The 19,411-nt window shown below is 36.5% G+C and overlaps 2 protein-coding genes across 2 annotated transcripts; both read left to right on the top strand.

Moving 5' to 3' along the window:
• Positions 1-4,585: 4,585 nt before the first annotated feature.
• Positions 4,586-5,527, top strand: LOC118831550 (olfactory receptor 13D1-like). The gene has a single exon (XM_036738931.1). It carries the CDS (start codon positions 4,586-4,588, stop codon positions 5,525-5,527), a length of 942 nt encoding a protein of 313 aa, XP_036594826.1.
• A 12,655-nt stretch (positions 5,528-18,182) lies between these two features.
• On the top strand, positions 18,183-19,124 carry LOC118831323 (olfactory receptor 13D1-like). The gene has a single exon (XM_036738613.1). The coding sequence runs from the start codon at positions 18,183-18,185 to the stop codon at positions 19,122-19,124; it is 942 nt and encodes a 313-aa protein (XP_036594508.1).
• The last annotated feature ends 287 nt before the right edge of the window (positions 19,125-19,411 follow it).

Below are 19,411 nucleotides of genomic sequence, written 5' to 3'. Positions count from 1 at the left end.
TCTCATCAATTAAGTCCATTGTTTGAACAAGAATCTGTGTTCCAAGGTTCCTTCCAGCTCTGGCATTCTATATTCCAACCCCATTTCAACACAACTTCTATAATCTGTTTTAAGGTATCGTTCAGCTGTGACATTTTATGTTCTGTTTTCTTGTCCCTTCTAGATCTAACATTTAATTTCCTTTCAGGTTTTCATTTCATGCTCTGTATTCTTATGTTCCTCCAGGCCTTCCTTTCTGTGTTTTGTGCTGTAAGTTCCCTTCTGGGTATTGCATTCAATGCAATATATTCTGATTTCTACAAGTTCTCACATTTTATCATTCTATGGTTCACTGTCACTGAATGGAAGAATTTGATATCTAAATCAGAGGCCACATAACAATACCTCAGAGGAAAAAATGATTCTCTGTCCCTTAGTTCTTGCTCCTCAAATATGTTTAAGGAAATATTCTAGTGGCATAAAAAGAACCCAGAACATATGTTGGTGAGGCCAGTATAATAACCATAATAATATCTAGCATTTATATCATGCTAAAGGTTGGCAAGTGATCAAACATGTGTTATCTAATGTGATCCCCGCAACAATTCTGTGAAGCAGGTGTTACCATTATCTCATTTTACAGAAGACTATGAGGCTGTAAATCATCCTATCTACTATGAAAATGGAGAAGATATGTTATAACAAGCCTACAGAGGAATTGATCAAAAGCAGTGGTACGAGTTTTTGTTTTTGTTTTGTTTTAGAGGGGGTAAGGTTAGCAGATTTAATTCGGGCAGATCAGAAATGTACTAAAATGACAAGAGAATGTAGAGATTAGACATATCTTGAACATGCATCCAATCAAAGGACATGCACAAGGGTCTAGGATGAAGATCAGGAAGAATTTCTTGCAAGTAACAAGGGCACGTTGAGTGGTAAAGGAGATAGAGATAAATAGTGTAATTGATTGACAGGGTAACAAAGCCACGTAAGTTTCCTATATGGTACAGGAGACCAATCCATGTTTGTAGAGGAGAAGAAAAGAGTGAAAAGGGAGAGAGGAAAATAAATTGGGACCCATTGATGCATCAAGACTTTGGAAAAGGGATAGGAGAAGATGGTATCAATAGCACAGGCAGAAGATTTATTCACAGAACTCTGAAGATAGCATTTATTCCAAGAAAAGACCAAAGAAAGGTGAGGCTGGAATTTTGTAATAAAGACTTAAGTTAAATTTACTCACATTTAAAATAATAATATTAACCCCTGCCTCCTTCAAAGTGTTATTTTTACAGATCTAATAAGATAAGAATATTAAAGAATTTTATAAAAAGTAGAGTGTGGTATACTTTTGCCTGCCATAGGCTAGATTCTATTCCCAAAGTCAATCCAGTTAGAATTTCAGTTTTTTCCCCTCATTCCCTCTAGGACCTCACTCCATTAATCATCAGCCTTTCTCTTATGCATCTTCAGTATCTCCCTCTGTATGGACTCCTTCTTTTCTGTCTTCAAAAAAAACTCCATATCTTAATATTTTACAAAGAAAAGAAAACAACCTTTCCTTACTACCCTTCACCTTATTGTTCAATCTCTCTGCATTGTCAGACTCCTAAAAAGCAGAGTTTGGAAAACTTGTCTATAGTTCTTGAGAAACTACTCCCTCTTAAAATGCTGATAATCTACTTCTTTCCCGACAACTTTAGGGCAACTGCTTTTTCCAAAGCAGAGGCTCTATACCTGAACTCCACAAATCCCTAAAGGATCCATGGATAATTTTCAGGTCTGTGATTTTTTAAATGTATTTTGACAATTATTTCAATACAATTCATATCCTTTGTAGTTCTACGTATCTTATTGTATCCATTTAAAAGTATTATTCTGAGAAAAGGTGCATTTGTTGTTGTTCAGTAGTTTTCTGTCGGGTCCAACTATCCATGGCCTTCTTTGGGGTTTTCTTGGCAAAGGTCCTAGAATTGTTTGCAATTTCTTTCTCCAGCTCATGTTGCAAATAAGGAACTGAAGCAGACAGGGTTAAGTGATTTGCCTAGGGTCACACAGCTAGTGAATGTCTGAGTCCAGATTTGAACTCACCAAGATGAATCTTCCTGACTCTAGGCCCAGCACTCTATCCACTGTGCTACTTTGCTGCCAAAGAACTCCATAGGCTTCCACAAATTGCCAAAGAGGTCCGTGAGACAAAGAGATATGTGTGTCTGTATGTGTGTGCGTGTGTGCATGTGCGTGCGTGCGTGTGTGTGTGTGTGTAAACACCTGCTTTGAAGTAACTGATGTTCAACTTATCGACAAATCAAATTACCTTCATTTTGTCTTCCACTCAATGTACTTTACTCCCTCAGTACTGACGATATTGTACTCACATTTCTCCACTTCTGCCTTCAACCACACTCTCTTTGCTGCCTCTTCAACCTCTATCTATCCCTTAAATAAAGTTTTCATGGTTCACTATCTCCTTTCTCGCTAGCCTTTATGTTTGGGTGATGTCATTTACTCCTATTACTATAACTAACTCCTTTATGTCGATGATTACTAAGTCTCTATCCCCATCTCCCATTTATTCTAAAAGCTCCTACCTCCTACATTCACTTGCCTCATCTATATCACTATACCAGCACCCTAAATTCAATATTTCAAATCTGAACTCATCCTCCCTCCAAACAAAATCCTGCCCATCTTTCAGTTTCTCTGTTTCAGTTGATGTACCTGTCAACTCTCCCAGTCATCAGTAATCTGAAACTTATCAAGCGTTTATAATTCTTCTCTCTCCCTCACACATCAGTTGCTGAGTACTGTCAATTTTGGCTCTGTATTATCTCTTACTTCCTTCCACCCTTTTCTCCAACATCACCACAACCCTGAGTTTGATTCTTACCACTTCTGCCTTGGACTATTGCAAGAGCCTCCTAATTTATCCTTGTCTCTCATCTCCTCAATACGTTCTCAGAGGAAGAAGTTTCTTTCTTGTTCCCAAGACTAACTCCTCCACCTGTGCTCTTGTTCCCATCTCCATTTCCTCAAGGACTTCATTTCTTTAATCATCACTCTTTAACTCTACTCTCTCCCTTCTCCTAGCTATACCTCCACCAGCTGCCCTCCCCACCAAAAAAAAACCCTTTTTCCTACTGTGTTGCTTTGATTCTGTAGGTTCTCAACTTACAACCCTTTGATGAGTGCCCATTGCCTACCAAATAAAGTTTTAACTCTCTTGGCTGACATGCAGGATCCTCTACAATCTGATTCCAACTTACCTAACCAGCCTTATCTCACTCATAACTTTCCCATATTCTCCATTCCTAATGATGTGGAATACTCACTATGTTTTTACCCAGTTCTGCTTTTATTCATTCTGTCCCACATGGGAGGAATGGATTGGTCCTATTTTTCTGCCAATCAAAATGTCTCTTTTCCTTCAAGGAGCAATTCTGGTATAGCCTTATCCAAGAATTCATCTTTAATTTCCCCTTGCCCAAACTCCAAACCAAAAGTGATCGTTTCTTCCTCAAATTTCTCTTAGTACTTTGGCAGAGCCACTAATTTGCAGTTATTAGTATAGAATACTAGAATAGAATACTATATCAGAGCTTCTTAACCAGAGGTCTATGAATATTTTTTCCATATTTTGATAACTATTTCAATATAATTTACATTCTACTTTTGCTTCACCTTGCAGATGTAAAATATTGAGTTTATATTTTATATTTGATTCCATTCTCTTATTGATCTGTTCTGTAACTGGCAAAGCTATATATTTTTGCTTTCAATTCAATTGAGAAATTTGCATGTTTAAAAGTTGTCTTCCTCTCTAATTTAAGTTTAAAAGTTTAGTTTTGTTTTTAAAACACTTTAGTTAAAAGAAGCCTGCAATCTTAAGTTTAAGAATTCTGTTTCCCTATAAGTTACATTTAATTGAAGGAAATCCATTATTTCTACACCACTGAGTCTCCTCGGACAATTGGTGACAATATGTTTTCTCTTAGGGTCAGAAGTTTAGCTTTTCTATGAATCACTCCATGACAAGGAAGTCTGTTATCTCTGTTCCACTAACAGGCAGATGGACTCTATCAATCTTTCCTGATAGCAGGATGGAAAGAATATTTGTTGCTAGCCCCAAATTTCCAACTAATCATATTGTTTTGCTGCCTATGTTGCTTCTGACTTTGTGACCAATAATATTGTTTTCCATCTGTGATGCTCTCTGTTCTTTCTTCTGTCCTTCCCAGAAAAACAACAAAAACACGAGCTTGTCTCATATCGTGGTCTTTTGACTTACTGAGGAGCTGAAAGACTTCATTTATTGGTAACTGCTAGCCTTGCCAATATTGATTGTGCTTGGAATTTTGTGCCTCACTCTACCTTAATTTCATGCATAATACTGCATACTCACTTTTCTCATTTTCTTTTTCTTGCAGTTTTGTTTATATGTGAATAGCTTTAACTTGTCAATGAAAATAGTAATAAAATAAAACAATATAATGGATAAAAGAGAAAATAGTGTTTTAAATTACAAATATAAATCACTGATACTTATCATTGTAACACATGAGCTGTCTCTTTCCCTAAATCCTTTAGGTGACCTAAATACAATAACATGGAAAAGGGGAATTATACGGTTGTGACAGAGTTTTTTCTGGTGGGGCTTTCTAACTACCCAGGCCTCCAGATGCTTCTTTATGTGCTCTGCCTGCTGACGTACGTGGTGATTCTCCTGGGAAACAGCATCCTCCTTATCATCAGCATCTTGGATTCCTGCCTCCACACCCCAATGTATTTTTTTCTCGGGAACCTCTCATTTCTGGACATCTGCTACACATCCTCCTTAATCCCTCAAATGCTGAAAATTTTTGTGTCTCAGAGAAAATCCATTTCCTTCATTGGATGTGCCCTGCAGATGGTTATTTCTCTTGCATTGGGGTCCACAGAGTGCATTCTCCTGGCTGTGATGGCTTTTGGCCGGTATGTCGCCATCTGCAATCCCCTAAGATACACCATCATCATGAACAAGGGACTCTGTGTGAAAATGGCTGCTTGGACCTGGATGCTAGGATTTCTGAACTCCCTGACACAATCTGTGCTTGCCCTGATAATGCCTTTCTGTGAGAACATAATTGATAACCTTACCTGTGAAATCCTGGCCCTTTTCAAGCTTATCTGTGGAGATATCTCCCTCAATGTACTTATCATAACAATTGCAAGTATCTTTGTCTTAATCATACCTTTGCTACTCATTTTCTCCTCCTATATCTTCATCCTCTCCACCATCTTGAGGATCAACTCTAGTGAAGGGAGGAAGAAAGCCTTTTCCACTTGTTCAGCCCACTTGACTGTGGTCATCTTGTTCTATGGGTCTGCCCTTTTCATGTACATGATGCCCAATTCTAAGGACACTAAGCTTTTTGATGAAATCTTTGGGTTGTCTTACTGGGTGATCACTCCAATGTTGAACCCCATCATCTATAGCCTGAGGAACAAGGAGGTAAAAGAGGGTGTGAATAAAGTCCTAATCAGAAATCTGTACTTGAGGAGAATGTGAAATATGAGGCTGACAGTTGCCCTCTTTTGTGTTTGGGAAGCTTGTCCTCTGTATTCAGATCTAATACCACTATCTTTGGTACCAGTAAGAGAAAAGTAACTGAAAACCTCATTCTTTTTCATATAGAATAAACATTTCTGAAGCATAGCTCTTCTGCTAGGGCCTGCTAATTCCCCAACCTCCACTTCTGCTTGATTTTCTGGGCTTTGTGAAGAATTTTGTTAAATTGTCGCACATATCCTCACACATATATTGCCATAATTTATTGTTAGTTAAGAAATTACCTTTGTAATTTCCATTCATTGCATCCAAAGGCTTAAATTCTGATTTCATAAATATTAGAAACAGTTGTTAAAATATTAAATCTATTTAAAAATGTGGATTGCATTTATATATTCAGTTAGGCATGGCCAATGTGGTAGGCCTTAGAGAAAGAAAATAATAAAAGATACGACTTCTATTCTCCAGAGTTAGCAAAGATCTCAGAGGTCAACTAGTTCATCTCACACTATACCAAGAATCTAGTCTACCATACACCAAACAAATGGTTTTTCAGCCTTTACTTCACAACCTATAGTGAGAATAATCCACTACCTACTAAGTCACCCGTCTCTCACTTGGATAGCTTCTCATCCTATAAGCATTGAAGGAAATAACAATGTGAAGAAACTTGTCTTCTTTTTGCAACTTCCATTGCTTGCTCCTGGTTCTATCCTCTAGATCTAAGCAATCAGTCCATAAATTAACATTTATCAAGTACTTCCTTTGCACTGGGCACTGTGCTAAGCACTGAAGGTGCAAAGAATATAGTCCTTACTCAATATAAACCCTCTTCTACATGACACCCCCTTTAAATGTTTGAAGACAGGTAGGTCCCGTTCATATCTTCTTTCATCAAGGCTAAACAGCCCTATTACATTCAACTTACTCTCATATGGCTTGACCTCAATATCCCTCATCCTTCCAGTCACCTTCTTTTGTACACTCCATAGTATCTCAACTTCCCTGAAATGTAATGACCAGTACATAATACAATATTCCAGATGTTTCCTGATCAAGGCAAATTTTAGTATTGACAACTCTATAATCTTACATGAAGTGCCACCCAAATTGTAGCACAATATTACAATTCTAGAATACCTGTCAATAAAGGTCAGAAGAAAAATGAATTACATGTCAAGTTCACTTGAACAATGTGATGGGAGATTTAATGATAGAACCTTAGAACTGAAAGTGACTTCAGAGGTAGCCAATCTAAAAACATCTACATTTTCACTCTTCTCTAGAACAGCTCCAATAACTGAATAATTAAATGGGGAAATCATTACCTCTGAGCAGCTCATTCCATATTTTTCCCTTTCTATTTATTAGGAAGTTTCCCTTGTGTTGAGCTAGAATTTTCCTATATTAGAAATTTCTCTCTTCTGTAACATGTCCATATATTTCTGTATCAACAAAAATAGTCTGGTGTCTTATGAGAAGTCACCTGCTATAGACGGAAATGACAAATTTCAGATTTTAGATACCTGATCTTCCTAAAATAAGGGTTCCTAGATCGTTTTTATCATGAACCACTTTGGAAGTCTGGTGAAGTCAATGGACCTCTTCTCAGAACGATGTTTTAAAATCCAACACATTTCCTCCTCTTCAGTTATGGGTCCAGTCCATTGTCCATTTATCATGTCTGCCCAAGTTTTTTTAGCTTCTGTATGGATAATTTTATTAACAAAAATTTAATCCATAAATATAAATATTGTTAAACATTTCATCAGAGTTACAGAACTTCATAGTTGATAGGAACCTCATACAATAAAAGTATCTGCCTTACAACACACCAAACAACAGGTCATACAGTCCTTCAATGTAAGAGAAAACCCACCACCTCAGAAGAGAGCCCATTATGGGCATGACTAATTGTTAGAAACTTTTTCTTGACATCAGGTCTAAATTCACCTTTTTTTGCAGTATCAACCCACTATTTCAGTTCTGATTTCTGAAGACAATGAAAACAAATCTAGTATCTCTTTCATGTGAAGGCCTTTCAAGTATTTGAAGCTATGTTTCCACCCAAGTCTAATCTTCTCTAGGATAAACAGTTCCTTCAAGTCATCCTCCTATGGCATAAAATGGAGGGCCTTTACTCTCCTACTGGCCCTTCTCTGGATGACTCAAGTATGCCAATCTCCCCCCTACGATTTGAAGTCTTGAGCTGAAGAAAATACTCTGGATGTGATTTGATCTGGACAGAGTACAACGGGACTAACACTTCCCTATTCCGGGAAACCATGCCTTTCAATGCAGCCCAAAATCACGTTAATGCTTGAACTTCTAAACCACTGTTACCTTATATTGACCTTGAAGTCCACTAAATCTCTCAGGTCTTTTCCAACATGTACAGCCATGCCTTCTTCATCTTTCATTTGAGAAGTTTAACTATTTAACCTTAGTATAAGACTTTTCCTTTGCCCCTGTTCTTTCCTCTTACCCAGTTTGAACTAGTTTGGACCAGTTCAATTTGGATTCTGGTTCTCTCATCCAATATGTTTGCTACCCCCTCCCAGATTTATGTCATCTGCAGTTTTTTTATAACCATGCTATCTATGCCTTTATCTAAGTCGTTGATAAAACTGTTGAACAAGACAGAAGCAAGATAAGATCCCTGAGAGACCCTTTGCTGAAATGGCATTAAACTATTCATGACATTTCTAAATGTACCCATTCAGTCAGTTCATTCAATCTAACAGTATTACCATTCGATCCAGGTCTCTCTAGATTTTTCATATGAGTAACAAGAGAGTTTTTGCCAAATGCTTTATATTTAGTAATTTAGTAACCTTGTCAAAAAAGGAAAGAGTCTCAGCCAGGCATGTCCAAATTGAATGCATTCTGTTTCATTGTAATGTGCATTTTCTAGATTTTCACTACTCATTTCTTTATCACCCATGAGACTCTTGACCTTTTGCTCCTCCAGATGAGTGTCACTATTCTTTTTTCCAGCTCCAATACAAGGAGCCTCCAGCTGTTTGATTGGTAGAAGACTGAATAAATTAGACAGTATTGTCATTTTTATTATATAGGCTTGATCTACTCATGAGCAATTGGCATTTCTGAATTTAGGCCTGTCTTTATCTCTGAAAAGAGTGTTTCATATTGGAATGATATGGCTACTGTGTATGTCTTGGTAGATACACTCCCGAATATTTTAAATATTGTGAAGAGTGAGCTGTACTTTAATCATATGTGATCTATTAAATATTTTATTCATTTAGTAGTTATTTCTAGCAAGAGATGCTTTCTTCTATCTCTTTCTCCTGAGTTTCATCAGAAATATAAAGAAAATCTGAGGCTTTGTGGGTTTATTTTATATTCTGCTGCTTTATTGAAATTATTCCTTTAACTAATGTTAGTTGAGTCTATAGAGTTCTTTAATTAAACCAAATTATCATTTACAAAAAGCAATAACATTTTTTCTTTTGCCTACATCTGTCTCCCACATTTTCCTTTTTATTTTGTCTTTCTGATATATAGTATTTCCAGAATTGTATCATGCAATTGTGACAATGGATATCTTTTATTTTACCCCTATTCTTATTGGTAAGACCTTTAGGGTTTTTCCATTACAATGATGCTAAATCTCTGTTTTAAATAGAAAGTTTACCATATTTTTTTAAAGTTCCATTTATTCCTATTAAAAGCATGAAAATGTTTTTAATATAAATTGGTACTGGGTCAGAGCTAAGATGGCAGAGGACAGGTAGGGACTTGCCTGAGTTTTCCCAGACTCTTCTCCAAGAACCTTTAAAATAACACCTCAAAATGAATTCTAGATTGGCAGAACTAATGAAGGGGTGAAACAATTTCCAGCTCAAGACAACTTAGCAGGTCAGTAGAAAAGATCTGTCTTACTAGGGTGAGAGTGGAATGCAGTCCAGCACAGGCTATGGAATTCACTGTGGCAGCTTCTGGAGCTCTCAGCCCACAGGTGGTAAGGAGGTTGTACAACAGGAGATTAAAGGAGTGCCTTTAGTGACACAGGGTGCATTGCTCATATACAGTTCCTGATTACAATACCAGGGCGAGAAGGATCACCAGCACACTACTAGAACATATGGCCAGATGGGAGCATGGCCTCAGTCCACAGTTCCAAGGCAAAAAGACTATTTGTGGTCATTCACATACAAGAGTATAGGCCAGGAGAGCAGTGGCCACACCTCTCCTAAGATAATATCCACTTAGAAAAATTGAAAACTGAAAGACTCCCAGAATTAGCTCTGAAAACAACTGTACAAAAAATCTGAAGCTTGGGACAGTGCTCCTCAACCCCAGGAGCAGAGTATAACTTTAACATAAAGTTAAAAGTAAAAAAATAAGCTGGAAAAAAAGAGCCAACAACAAATAAGAACCTGGCCATAGTAAGTTACTATAGCAACAGAGAAGACCAAACTCAGAAGAAGACAACAAAGTCAAAAAGCCTCAATGAAAAATATGAATTGATCTCAGCCTCCCAACTCTTCCACCAAAAAAAGAATTCCTGGAAGAGCTCAAAAAATTTGATTTGAAAAATCAAATAAGAGAGGTAGAGGAAAAACTGGGAAAGGAATGAGTGATGCAAGAAAATCATGAAAAAATAGAACATCTTGGTAAAGTAGGCACAAAAATATACTGCGGAAAAAACCCTGAAATACAGAATAGGCCAAATAGTAAACTAGGCACAAAAAAACACTGAAGAGAACTCCTTTAAAAGCAGAATTGGACAAATGAAAAAAAAGATGTACAAAAAATCACTAAAGTCTAGAACTCCTTAAAAAGTAGAACTGGCCAAATGGAAAAGGGGGTATAAAAGTTCACTGAAGAAAATAATTCCTTAAAAATTAGAAAGGAGCAAATGGAAGCTGGTAACTTCATGAAACATCAAGAAACAATAAAATAATATCAAAAGGTTAAAAAAAATTTGAAATGTACAAATATCTCATTGGAAAAACAACTGACTTGGAAAGTAGATTGTGGAGAGATAGTTTAAGAATTGTTGGAATCTCATTAAACTATGCAAAAAAAGATCCTAGATATCATCTTTCAAGGAATTGTCAAAGAAGACTGCCATGATATTCTAAAATTAGAGGACAAACTAGAAATTGAAAGAATCCGCTGATCACTTCCTGAAAGAAATCCCAAAATGAAAACTCCCAGGAACATTATAGACAAATTGAAGAGACCTCAGGTCAAGTAGAAAATATTGCAAGCAGCCAGAAATAAACAATAGAAATATCATGGAGCTATGGTCAGAATAACACAAGATTTAGCAGTCCCTATATTAAAGGATCAGAAAGTTAGGAATATGATATTCTGAAAAACAAAGATATTGGGATTACAACCAAGAATCACATACCTAACAAAACCGAGTATAATCCTTCAAAGGAAAATGAATATTTATGAAATAGAGTGCATTCGAGCATTCCTGATGAAGATACCCAGAACTGAATAGAAAATTTGACTTTCAAATACAAGACTTAAGAGAATTATAAAAAAGTAAACTGGAAAGAGAAATTATAAGGGTTTCAATAAAGCTGAACTGTTTACATTACTACATGGGAAGATGATATGTGTAACTCCCAAGAATGTAATCATTATTAGGACAGTTAGAAGGAGTATACACAGACAGAGAGAGCAAATGTGAGTTGACTATGATGGGATGATATATAAAAAAATAAAATTAAGGGGTGAGAAATAGATATGCACTTGGAGAAGAGAAAAGGGAGAGGTAGAATGAGGCAAATTATTTCACACAGAAGGGATATGAAAGAGCTTTTACAGCAAAGCAAAAATATGGGGTTGGCAGGCAACTGTACTCTCATTGGAATTGGCTGAAAAAGAGAATAATATACACACTCAGTTGGGTACAAAAATCTATCTCAACCAACAGGGAAATAGTAGGGGAAGAGAATATGAGAAGTGGGGCTGATAGAAGGAAGGGTAGAGTGGGAGAGTCAGTGGTCAGAAGCAATACAATTTTGAGGAGTGACAAGGTGAGAGGGGAAAGAGAGAGAGAGAGAGAGAGAGAGAGAGAAGGATAAATGGGAGAAACAGAATGGATAGAAATACACAGTAATCATAGCTGTGAAAAATTTCTAGATCAAAATTCTCTGATAAAAGTCTCATTTCTCAAATATAGAGAACTGAGTCTAATTTATAAGAATATGAAAGCCATTCCCCAATTGATAAATGGTCAAAGGATATGAACAGGTAGTTTTCAGACAAAGAAATCAAAGCTATCTATAGTCATATGAAAAATGCTCTAAATCAGTATTGATCAGAGAAATGAAAATTAAGACAACTCTGCTCTTGACACCTATCAAATTGGCTAATGTGACAGAAAGGAAAATGACAAATGTTGAAGGGGACATGGGAAAATTGGCACACTAAAGCACTGTTGGTGGAGTTGGGAAGTGGTCCAACCATTCTGGAGAGTAATTTGGAGCTATGCCCAAACGGCTATAAAACTGTGCATACCCTTTGACCCAGCAATATCACCACCAAATCTGTATCCCAAAAAGACCAAAGAAAAAGGAAAAGTACCTCTATGTACAAAAATATTTATAGCAGCTCTTTTTTTGTGATGGCTAAGAATGGAAACTAAGGGAATGCTCATCAGTTACGGAATGACTGAACAAGTTGTGGTATATCATTGTGGTGGAATACTACTTTGCCATAAGAAATGACAAACAGGATGTTTAAAAAGAAACCTAATAAGACTTACATGAAATGATATAAAATTAAGTGAACAGAATCAGGAGAACAAGGTATATAACAGTAGCAATACTGTACAGTGATCAACTGTGAATGACTTAGTTATTCTTACTAATACAAAGATCCAAGATAATTCCAAAGGACATGATGAAAAATGTTATCCACCTCTACAGAAAAAAACTGGTAGAGTCTAAAGGTAGAACAAAGCATACTTTTTAAACTTTTTTATTTTTCTTGGGTTGCTATGATCTATGTTTTCTTTTACAACATGATATGAAAACATTTTTACATGACTGCACGTGTATGACTATATCAAATTGCTTGTGTTCTCAATGAGGGGAGAGGGAGAACAGAGAAGGAGAGAATTTGGAACTCAAAAAAAATTTTAAAAACATTAAAAATTATTTTTAAATGTAATTGGAATAAGATAAAATATTAAAATATATATACATTGGTACTGCATTCTTCACAAAATTTCTCTGTAGCTATTTTATAACAATGTGAATTATATAGTTGTTTTAGAACTAATTATGTAGTTATTTTCTACTTTTTAAAATTAATTTTATATATTATGTTAGTCTTCCTAATATCGATTCAACCCCATATTCCTATTATAAATCAAATCAGTCATAATGTATAGTCTTTTCAATGTGATGCTGTAGCCTCCATACTAATTTTTTTTTAAGATTTTGCATTGGTATTTATCAAGTATTAGTCATCATTTCCTTTTTATGCCTTACCTCTTCCTGCTATAGGTAGCAAGCCAATATCTGTCCCATATAAAGCTTTCTTTAGTTAGGATGGCTTCTATCCCTTCTATTACAAAATAAAAAAAGTTATACTGAATTTAATTGTTCTTTCAATGATTGGTAGGATTCACCATAAATTCATGTAGTCATTTTTTCTTTGGAGATTAAATTTTTACTTGAAACTTTTTCTCTTAAAAATTCTTTGTTCTCTTAATCTGGATAATTTATATTTTATAACCATTCACATACTTCATTTTATTTATTAGTTCTGTTGAACTATAATTGGGCAAAACATCTTCTAATAATTTAATTTCTTTCTTCATCATCTATGAATTCTCTTTTTTCATTTTTTTATTGTCATAATTTTCTTCTCTTTTTGTCAAATTAGTGTTTTGTCTAGTTTTATTTTCACAAAATACTCAGTTTTTATTTATCAATTAAATGTTTTCATCAATTTTGCTTGTCTCTTCATTGATTTTCATATTTTTTGTTTTTATTTAGTTGATTTTTTTAATTGTTGCTTTTCTAGAATATGGTTAGTATTTGTGACGATACCGTGAACTCTATAAGCTAGCTAGACCGGGTTATTTGCTATTCTTCAAACATAACATTCCATCTCCCCCTCTGCACTGACAATTCCCCACAAGGGAAATACTTTTCCTCCTCACCTCTGTGTATTAGTTTCTCTAGCCTCCTTAAGACAATTTAAATCTCACTTTCAAACACTTCAAATTTCCTCCTTCTGCAGAAAGCCTTTCCTGGTCCCCACCAACTGCCAATGCACTCCCGCTGAAGATTGCTTTCCATTTACTTTGTATATACTTTCTGTGTAACTAGATATTTCCTGTTAGTCACACCCATTGGAATGTGAGCTCCTTGAGGGCAGGTACCATTTTTGCTTTTCTTTGAATCTCTAGCCCTAATCTCAGTGCCTTGCTCATAGTACGACATTAAGAAATGCTTTTTGACTAACTGATTGACCTGCAGAGTTTTATGGTACAGTTTCACCATTTTTGAAGTATTGTGGCTTCGTCAAATGTTTGTGAAAGATATAAGAATGTGTAGTCCTCAAATACAAATGCAAGTTTTCGGAAAAATCTATATTGCTTAGCAGCTAAGTGGCAAAGTGGTTAGAGTGCTGGGCCTGGAGTCAAGACACATTAAGTTCAAATCCAGCCTCGCTTGCTAGCTATATGATTTACTAGCAAGTCACAACCTCTGTTTACCTCAGTTCCCTAAAATAATAACACCTGTCTTGTGGGGTTGTGAACATAGCACCTGCTTTGTGGTAGCCTCTATATAAATAGTTACCCTCTTCCCCTTATTTAAACTCTATAAACTACTAAGACAAACGGGAGTGGTGAAGGGGAATCAAGATCAGTACTCTCTTACAATATGGCAGATAATAAAAGTTGACCATATCTCAAAGCAATGCCTTAAATGTACAAACAAGATATGGATAAATGGGAAAAAGGGGACAGAATCCTAAGAAAGGGTATAGAAGAAATTATTTTAAAACTATAAGAAATATTTAATCACCCCTACTAAATAAAAGTCTTTGATGCTTCAAAGGGAGAATGTCTTGTTTAATTTTGGAATGACTCCTTGCCACCCACAACCGCCTCACAACCTACTATTATAATAACATTATACATTATTTTGTGTGTGTATAATATAAAATCTTATTATAATAGATGTGTAGTCAAACCACAGAGTAAATGTGTAGTCAGTGTTCACTGAATGCAATTGATGATTGTTTTTTAAGGATCAGGAACTAAAAGGCAGCCTCAGAAATATGTTTGTTTGAAAGGGAGTAGTATAATAAGTTCCATGTAATTAGACCTTTAGGGCATTATTCCTTAAGTATCAGAAAGTTTTGAATTCTGGCACATTTCCTCTCAGAACTTTAAATTGCTTCAGGGAAAAAAGCTGTCCCCTAAGAAGAAGTTAAAATGGCTTCCCAGAGTCTGTGTTTGCCTCTTTTAAATTGTTAGGCTTTTATTTGGAGGCCAGTGGTTCTAGCTGAGCCCACTGAAAAGTAAATGAGTCTACTAAGAAGTAGAAGTCAGTTTTCTTTTCTTTCTCTATTCCTTTTCTTTTTCCATGTCCCTATTTTTGAATGACAGAAACTCAGTTCTCTGCCTCTGATCAATATCTGTTCAAAGATCGGAAGGAAGTACATCCCTTCTTATAGAAGGTTAAATTTCATATAATAGTTGTTCTACCTGCTGTGTCGATAAGGCTTTGCATTGATTTTCATAGCTGCCCATCAGGACTAACCATGTGGAAATCCATCATAGGAACTTTCTAAAACAGGCAGAAATCAGTTTTTTTTGAAATAAAGAAAAGCCATCTACTGTCTACTGAACCCAGGAAGTGAGACAACCACTTTTCATACAGGTAAATTGTTATGATGACTACATGCCTACTAATTACTCAAACCTGAGGAAGACTCTGACTCATGGTGCTCTTAGGCTAAACTCTCAGTTTAATGGTGAAATTTTCCTGGTGGGAAATGACTTTGTGGGCAAGGAAAAGAATCACAGTCTTGAAAGGCTCTTCAGAGAGAAGGGAGACAAGAGGCAGAATGACAAAAGGCACAAGAAGAGCAGATTCACGGACAAAGGAAGTCAGAGGTCCAGCATAAATGGTGGAGTGGAGCTGAAATTTAGCCCAGAAGGAATTCATGAATTTTCTGTATCAGACTGCAACTTGTTGGGAATTATTACAGTGTGCAAGGGTGCCATGCCTCTATTAACCATCTCTGGCCAGACTGGTTTGGTTGAGTAGCAGCAGACAATAGGATGCATGCTGTTTTACTTAGAACAAATAACAAATAAGTTATTAATAGTATTAATAGAAGCAACAACAATGAACGTTTATATAGTACCTATTATGTGCCAGACACTGTGTTAAGTGCTTTAAAAATACTTCATTTTACCTCCATGCTATGATGACACCTTTTACATGTGCTCAAAATAGTTTAGAAGAGATACTTGCTCTTTTAGTTAACATTGACTTACAGTACTTAGATCTTGAAAAGACATGGATTTTATGTAGATTATTTTGCAGATGAGAAAACTGAAGCTCACAGAAAACCAGAAAGGTAAATTGGGAATTCAAATTCTGGTCATTTCATCCCAAATCCCCCAATGCATTTCCCACTGCCTTATCACTTTTCCTTCATCACTTTGAATGATACAAAAAAAATTAATCTTTACCCTAACTACAGGGTACAAATTGGTGATTTTTCATTGTGAATAAGAGAAGACTGGTAATGTTCACAGCTATTTGTTGGAAGTGGGAAATGCATTCACGTATAAAAATGGTTTAAAACCCCTGATCTTATAGAACCTCCCAATTTACAAAGGAGGACATTGAGGTCAAGACAAAGATGGGTAGAACAGCAAAGGGGTTCATTGTAGGTCCATATGAAGACAAAATACTTATCTATTAATATTCATCTCTAATGCTACTATCAAGCCATCAGGGCAAGGCTTTCTATGAGGGGTCTGAGGGCACCTAGGCAAGAGGCAGCAAATGAATAATATAATTATAGCAAGAGCTTGATTTTAAGAATAGCAGATGCTACTGAAAGGACTAGACAGATGCCACAAGTGAGGAAGTATGCAGTATCCACAGTCTAGGAGACCAGATGATTAGGAATACCATTAGAAAGTGCCCAGACACCCAATGTACATTCTCACACAATCAGTTCCCTTACTATTGCTTTTTATACACTATCCTGAGAAGGATGCATAAGTGCTCACGGTTATATTTTTTCAACCACGGAAGACAAAAAAATTCCATAGGTAAGGTTTTCTCCAGATTAAGATTTTTAAAAAGAACCAGAACTCCATTTGAATCCATTTTAGCAAAACGGGACTTGACTAGAATGGGAAGGACATAAAGACAAAGTTTTCTAATTCTTTGCATTTCTTCTCTCTTTTGTTGACCATGTTAGAGGAAGACAACTAAGTCTGTCTGTCTGTCTGTCTCTCTCTCTCTCTTCTCTCTCTCTCTTTCCCTTTCTGTCTCCTTTTCCCCCCCTTTTCTGAGAAGTTTCCCATCAAATATTCAGAGTAGAAGAAACAAGGAAGAAATAAGGACAGGTATTAATTTGGGATCCAAGTCCATCCTATTTGCAGGAATGCCTCTGAATCTATATATTTAATCATGAAAATATATGAAGGAGCAAAGAGTTAATTTTGGTGGAAAATTCTCAGTGTGGGAATCTCCTCCACTGATCCAGCTTGTAACCACATCCACGACTTAGTAGCTCATAGGTTCACAAAGTAATAGTTCTAGAGTTGAAATTAATCTTAGAAGTCAGTCAAGTAATAATCAATAAAGTTGGAATTCAAGCTCAGGTCCTGTGTCTCTTGATTCAATAATTAGATAAGTCCTAGGTTATTGCCTAAGGAAAAATAGGTGTTCAGCATTATGCCTACTTTCACAAAGCTAGTGAGTATCAAGGGCAAGATCTAAACCCAGATCTATCCAGCACTCTCTCTATTTTGAATGTAATTAAATTGTGGTCCCATTACACAGGATTCATTTTTATTTTCATATTTGTAGTAAGCTAAAATTTCTTCCCTTCCATTTTCCTCTCTGTTTCTTTCCAGTACATTGATCAGTGGACAGAGGACTGGATCTGGAGTAAGACAAAGAAGTTCCAAATACCACCTGTGCTGCTGACTAGCTGTGTAAACTTAACAAAGTCATTTCACCGCTCTGGGCATCAGTTTGTCGTCTACCAAAAAAACAGCCTGGACTTTATTGTCTCTGAGGTTGCTTCCAGCCCTAGATCTATGAGTCTATGAGATATTCAACTGTTTAGCAAGTAGAACTTGCTGTGCCATTCCAGGAAAAAAAAACCAGAAGTGGTTGCTGGGAAGAGGTAGTCAACTGAGTCTCAAAATTTCTCTGTGGAAGAAGATTGCGAATAAAACAAGGTTCCCTGGAAGTGTGTTTCTGATCATGGTTTGTGGGAGAGAGAAGCCTAACAGTGAATTTTGTCTGGGGGCATAAATTTGAAAACTATATTCCTATTCTAGAAATTTAATTTGGAAAAAGATAAATTACATTTTAACTCCTTTCAGTTGGATGAACTTTTTATTTTGTTCCCTACTTTGAAATATTGCAGGTAGAAGAGAGGTTCAATGGGAAATCAAAACCAAACACTGATGAACATTCTTTTCCTTCGAGGTCTTGCTGGTTACCCTATCTTTCACTTTGTTTTCTCTCTTTCGTCCCTCATCATGTATATTGTAATTCTTCTGGGCAACAGTTTCCTCATTACAGTCATCATCCTGGACTCTCACCTCCACACCCCCATGTACTTCTTCCTCAGTAACCTCTCCTTCCTGGACATCTGCTACACATCTTCTTCTGTTCCATTAATACTTGTGACCTTCCTTTCAGATGAAAAATCCATTTCCTTTGTGGGATGTGGAACACAAATGTTCTTCTCTCTTGCCTTGGGCTCTACAGAGTGTGTGCTCCTCACTGTCATGTCATATGACCGGTATGTGGCCATTTGTAGGCCCTTGAGATACCCCATCATTATGAACAAGGAGCTTTGTGGATGGATGGCAGCCAGTTCCTGGATGACAGGTGTGCTAAATTCACTGGTGCAAACAGTCCTTGCTATGGGGTTGTCTTTTTGTGGAAACAATATCATTGATTATCTCACATGTGAGATCCTGGCTGTGCTGAAACTGGCATGTACAGATATCTCCCTCAATGTAATCATTATGGTGATATCAAATGTCATCTTATTAGTTATTCCAGTGTTGCTAATAGTCATCTCCTATGCCTTCATCCTCTTTACAATTCTGAGGATCAATTCTGCAGAGGGAAGGAAAAAAGCCTTTTCCACCTGTTCAGCACATCTGACTGTGGTGACGATGTTTTATGGGACCATCCTCTTCATGTATATGAAGCCCAAGTCCAAAGACTCTCATGCAACAGACGAGCTCATTGCTCTCTTCTATGCTGTGGTCATTCCAATGCTGAATCCCATCATTTACAGCTTGAGGAACAAGGATGTGAAAACAGCTGTGACAAAGCTCGGCAAAAAAATCTTCTCACGGACAACATGAGAAGCTGGAATGCACCAGCCAAATGAGACAAAATAAAATAAGCCAGCAACATTTTAAAATCAATGTTCGGCATATGGGTTTGATTCTCTCCAGCCTTGACCATCTTTCTACTGGTACCCCTCATCACAGCCAACTCTAGCAAAGCATAGTCATGGACATGGGCTGACATCAAAGAAATATAGCCCTCCTTCCCAGGTATGTTTCCAGAGGTGAGAAGGTAGGACAACAAACTTGAGGGAACATGAAAGAATCACATCCCTCTACAATCTAGTTGCATTGTAGCTGGT

The sequence above is a fragment of the Trichosurus vulpecula genome, chromosome 9, assembly GCF_011100635.1.
Source record: "Trichosurus vulpecula isolate mTriVul1 chromosome 9, mTriVul1.pri, whole genome shotgun sequence".
NCBI lineage: Eukaryota > Metazoa > Chordata > Mammalia > Diprotodontia > Phalangeridae > Trichosurus > Trichosurus vulpecula.
This window is presented reverse-complemented; position numbering and strand designations above follow the sequence as displayed.

Bases quoted from the DNA above. Each gene is read 5' to 3' on its own strand.
- LOC118831550 (XM_036738931.1), top strand. From the start codon at position 4,586: ATGGAAAAGGGGAATTATACGGTTGTGACAGAGTTTTTTCTGGTGGGG.
- LOC118831323 (XM_036738613.1), top strand. From the start codon at position 18,183: ATGGGAAATCAAAACCAAACACTGATGAACATTCTTTTCCTTCGAGGT.